Below are 5591 nucleotides of genomic sequence, written 5' to 3' on the forward strand. Positions count from 1 at the left end.
AGAAGGAGGCGAACACTTCAGAGTCCCGCAAAACCCAAAACCTCGCGTTCGTCTTCTTTCCCATCTCCGACCGGCGGAAAATGTTGCGGTCAATTCTGAAAGCAACAGCCGCAGCCTCCAAATCCCACCTATGCAATCGAAATCCTTTTCCGATCCTATCTCTTACTTCAAATTACTCAGCTAAGGTCACCAAATCCTCCATTAAGAAGGCCAAGAAGGGCAAGTCCAAGGCCGACGGCAAAGCTGGCGATGACCTCTCCGCCTCCGCTGCTGCTACCGACGACTTAGATGCTGCGCTTTCTGATGATAAATCCCGCGCCCGCCGTCTTGCTGCTGAGGAAAATGATACCTCACTCGACGTTGGCCCAAATGGCCGCCCACTCTTTACCTCCGCTTCTTCACTTTCACAACTCACTCGCAAGGATGCAGGCACTTATTTCAAATTCAAGTATGTATTTTTTCTGCATTGTTTGTGAGTGAATGTTTATTGGGATGTTTATTCATTTCTTTACGAAATGGAAGTATGGAAGGACTTAATGAGGTACTGCCGGAGGGTTTGCCTTTGGGGATGGTCAAGGAGTTTGAAGAGTCCATGCGAAGTGCTGTGCTTGTGCGGCAGAGTTTCTTGGATCTCCGCGACAATTTCAGGCGCGTGGTTGATCCTTCGTTGCTGTCACCGGCTGGTATTCCTTTTTCTTCTACCGTATTTTCTTTTGGGAGGGGGTCTTAAGCAAATGGTTCTCGTGTTATTTATTGATACCGAATAGACTGGTAATTTAGGATGGAGACTGGACTCTTGAGCGTCTGAATCTTTGGTCGAATAAATGTATTTAAGTATTTTCGTGCTGCTATTCCTATTCAAATGTCCAGGTTCAAAAATTAGAAAACAGATCGTCTTGGATGGTCCAGTTAATTGTGGAAAGAGTATTGCGCTCGCCATGCTCGTTCATTGGGCTCGTGATGAAGGTTGGCTAGTTTTGTATGTTCCTAGTGGACGTCGGTGGACTCATGGAGGGTTCTTCTTTAGAAACCCTCAAACAGGACTTTGGGACACACCCGTTCAGGCTGAAGATGTTCTGAAAGTGAGGACCTTTTCCTGCTACTTAAGAATTAGATTGAAGTATTGATGTGCTTTTTTTTAGAATCTTTTAGTGCATTTGTTATGAATATGCAGGTCCAAATTTCAATAGTTTTCTTCCCAACCTCTGAAGTCTTAGACCGCTATCTCATGTTTTATTTTTGGTCTTTTTTTAACTCTCAAACCTTGTATGTGCATCAGATTTAGGCATGTAGTTTAATGATATATTTCCTAGTTCTATCGACAAAAGTTAAATCTTACTAACCATGTTGAGAATCTTGACAAGGGAAATGATCTCTCATGATCATGGTTCTTTAGGTTTGCTTACTGGGAAATGTTTTATGCTAAGTGTTTACTATTTTGTGATAAGCTTTCTGGAGATCACGTAAGGACTGCGGATAAATATATAATGCTGGAACAGTTGACATATTTACTTTTCTTTGGGGGGCTGGTTTTGACCAGGATTTTCTGAAGTACAATGAGACCTGCTTAAGACAATTGCCATGCCAAATATCTGAACCTATACTGCTGGGAGAAGGCGTTGGCGTTGGGATGATGAAAGGTGCCGATTCCATGACGATGCCTGATGGTTCAACATTATACGACCTAATTGATACTGGAATCAAGCACACTCATGCGGCTGTTGGGGTTGTAGTTCGTTTAAGAAAAGAACTATCGCTTGTGAAAGATATTCCTGTGCTCATTGCTATTGATCAAGTGAGACACCAATCTACATCTGCCTTTTCTTTGATTTCTAAAATTAAGTTTCTTGGATGAATTAAATCTTCCAAAATTAATTTTAGTAGCAATAATGATTGTTACTTCTTGTTCAGTATAACAACTGGTTTACATTCAGTGAGTATGAAGAACCAGTGACTGTTCGTTCAACTCGACCAATACATGCTAGAGAACTTGCAATGGTTAGTTCTTTTTTGGTTTGATTTTGTTGTGTTCTATTCAATTCCGTTTATTGCAATGCATTTTATGTTCCTGGAATATCATGTTGGTTTTCTGTGTTCTTTTTATTATTATTTTTTTCTTGGTTGAACATTTTTTTTTACTTCCAGCTAATTACCTCGTGCATTCTAGCTAGCTCCTGTACTTCCATCCTTGTAGTATTTTAACTGTTTTAATCCCATTGCCTGAAAATTTTAAGTTTTGCCGTGAAAGTCATGTCCCTCACTTCTTTTATTTATTTATCTGGTTAAATGTTCGGGACTAAAAAATAGCAGATAGGACGATATAATTCAAAAAGGAAACTAAAGTTGAAAAAATTATTAAATCAATGATGTTTTTGTGAATATAAGTATTTCTTGTTCTCTTCTCTAATTTCTTGTTCTCCTTTCTGTTAGATAGGTCAGTGTGGGAGTATTTATTAGTCATGACTGTGCTATTTGTTTCAACTAAGTTTTTTTCCCCTAATCTTTCTTTCGTATTTGACTTTTTTCATCCCTTTCTTTTCTTTTTTACCATTAGATTAGTTTTGGAAACCTATAGCTCAATTAAATAGGCTTGATAACAAAAAACCCCCCCCCCCCACCCCACCCAACAAATAAAAAATAAAAAAAAAGAAAAAAAGAAAAGAAAAAAGGGGACAAAGAACAGGTTCAAGGTCATGGGGCTTATTAATAGAGTATTTAGAATCAGGGAGTAAAAATAGATTATCAGGAGAGAGTTGGTGACTTATTCAGTAATAGTATGTCAATGGCACAACTCGACCAGTGACTTAATGAAAAAAACGAAGTTCCCCAATAGTTCAGAAGTTTGGTTTTAAATGGTTGGCGGATGTAAACGTTAGGTTCAACTACAAGTTTGGCTCAAATTTACAAAGCTGTGTCTAATAGGTCCTTGAAGCTTGAAAAAAATTATAATAAGTTCTTAAATCTTTTATGTTACGTAGAAGGCCAAAGAAGTCTTGAATCATATTCTTTGAAGTTTTACTGTCGCTCTGTTTATTTAGAGTTTTGGTTAAGGAGTTCTTCTCCATCTGTAGTTTTGAGAGAGGGAAGGCCAAAGAAGTCTTGAATCATATTCTTTGAAGTTTTATTGTCGCTCCGTCTATTTAGAGTTTTGGTTAAGGAGTTCTTCTCCATCTGTAGTTTTGAGAGAGGGAGAGGTTCCTATGGGATATGACAAGTTGGGATTTGTGCTTTGTTGTGGAGGCTTTGGGAGGAGAGGAACAACATAACCTTTAGAGGAGTTGAGAGGGGTCCCTGTAACGTTTGGTTCCTTGTCAGGTTCTATGTTTCTCTTTGGCCGTTGTTGACAAAGTCTTTTTGTAATTATTTCCTAAGTCTTACTCTTCTTGATCGGAGTTTTCTTCTCTAAAATGGCTTTATTTTCTAGCCTTGGTATTTTTGGATGCCATTGTATTCTTCATCTTCTTTCTCCATGAAAGTTGGTCCTTTTTTATTTTTTATTTACTTTAATGTTGTGTCAAACTTTAAAAACCATCTAATTTGTCTTTGAACTCTCAGTTTAATGTCTAACATGAACCTTCAATTATGTGTCCAAATAGGTTTCTAATCTACGAGGCATTTAAAGTTCAAGGACTTGCTAAACTCAAAATTAATAGTTAAGAGACATTAAATGCTCTTTAGGAATCTGTATGATATTTTTAAAGTTTAGAGATCAAACTTAGATTTTATTTATTCATGTTTTCTCAATCAATGATAAGAATTAAAATTTTTTTTTGCAGGTGAATGCTTTTAGGTCTATGATGCATGACGACATGATGGTTGGTGCTTTCTCCCATTCAACTGCTGTAGGAAAGTTGCGTCAAGACTTGCCAGATGTTCCTCTAGGTGCACGTCTTAATTTCCCTCGCTACAGTCTTGATGAAGCGGCTTCTGTTGTCCACTACTACCTCAGGTATGGTAATATTGTTGTTATTTTGAAAGGAAACTCACTGAAATAAATTAAGAATGTAAATATAAATAAAAAAAAGGAATCTTTACAAAAGATTTGTTTGATTAAGGATTTAGAATAAGCCCCCTATTTGGCTATTAGAGGAGATTAGAGTTTTTGGAATGGAAAAGCTCTTCTCATCGACTCTAATAGAGGTGATAGTATGTTGCAAAATGAGTTATCTGTCTTATTTTAAAAGTTCTTTTTATATTTCGACGTTCTCAAATCCCATAAGATAGAAGAATGGTCTTGACTCGATGATACTAGACGAACTAGAAGACTTGTAGAGGGCCGAAACGACCTAAAAGAGGCATGTAGGTTGGTATAGACTCTAAGACTCTTATTAACGAGTTAAAGCCATCTGAAATTTTCCTGTACACTCCTAGTAAGAGAACAGTGGAGAAAACAAGTTATCATAATTCATCTCCGTGTGCGTAGTGGGTGGGAGTTTGGACATTTTTTTGGCACCATATATTTGTCTTGATTTCTAACTAGATTTTTTAATTTTGTTTTATTTTTTTAGAATCGAGCTTAACATAATGTACAAAGGCATATAAAAAATCAGCCCTATAGGGCAAGTGAACAAACCGAAATATATACAAGGGACAATAGTCGAGGAAACTACTAGGACTTCTCCTACTGTGATAAATGGTGCTTAGAGACTAGAGAGTACTTAGAGAAGGAAGAGTAGAATCTAGAATGCTTCAAGAAGAAGACAAAAAAACTACTATATTGTAAAACTATCAAGATTTCCATCATTCCCTTGGAGATTTCGTCGCAGCAGATGAGAGTTCCCTTGGCCAATAAAATAGGCAGTTACGTAATTTCCAGCTGACAAGGCAGGGACACTGCTCATTGTAAAGGTTGAGGATCCTTTTTGTAACTGTTAACTGTAAAACCTTAATGGCCGTCACTTAAACCTTAATTGGGGTGGTTGATGAAGTCTAATCGTTTATGTGAGGCTTTTCTATGAACAAGCATTCAGTTCGTTCGAGGGGATTGAAAGTAATGAACAAGATGCGTATTACTTCATGAAGATCTGTAACATGAATGTCACCTATCACGATGTAGTCTAAAATTTGAAGTTGCATAGGTATACAAATGTTGCATTGTGGGGGATTGTTTGCTTAGTTAGTTGTTGATCATTTTCTTGACAGACAAAGACTGATACGCCGTGAAGCCTTCTCGGAGGATGGCTGGAAAAAGATATACTATTTGTCGAATGGAAATGGAGCGGAAATGCGGTGGTTGGTACCATTGATGCGGTGACACCAATGACGCCGATTTCCTCTTGCCTGCTCGATTGTGGACTCGGTACCGGAGCTCAGTTCTCATGCAGATTCCTTCCCTCAGAATTGGATTTCCCTTACCCTCTCACTCAAGATTCTACATATCATAGGTTTGCTGCCCTCAAATATGGAGTCCACTGTTTGTATTTGTAGTTTTAGGGCCACTTCGGAGAATTAACCTTTTGTAAGGCATTATTTTTATACTCTATTTGGTTACACTTGTGCTCTTTCTTGTTTTTTAATAATATATTTTTATATACATTCTTCAATAAGCTGTCATCTTTAAAGGAACAACTTAAGATACTTGCCCATTTGGC

The 5591-nt window shown here is 37.6% G+C and overlaps 1 protein-coding gene across 1 annotated transcript; it reads left to right on the top strand.

The window, feature by feature from the left end:
* Nucleotides 1-5591, top strand: LOC120083892 (28S ribosomal protein S29, mitochondrial). The gene is made up of 7 exons (XM_039039801.1): nucleotides 1-448; nucleotides 523-683; nucleotides 871-1082; nucleotides 1541-1795; nucleotides 1912-1998; nucleotides 3777-3949; nucleotides 5143-5591. Exons 1-7 carry the CDS (start codon nucleotides 81-83, stop codon nucleotides 5252-5254), a joined length of 1368 nt encoding a protein of 455 aa, XP_038895729.1. The 5' UTR covers nucleotides 1-80; the 3' UTR covers nucleotides 5255-5591.

This window comes from Benincasa hispida, chromosome 8 (assembly GCF_009727055.1).
Source record: "Benincasa hispida cultivar B227 chromosome 8, ASM972705v1, whole genome shotgun sequence".
In the NCBI taxonomy this organism is placed as follows: Eukaryota; Viridiplantae; Streptophyta; class Magnoliopsida; order Cucurbitales; family Cucurbitaceae; genus Benincasa; species Benincasa hispida.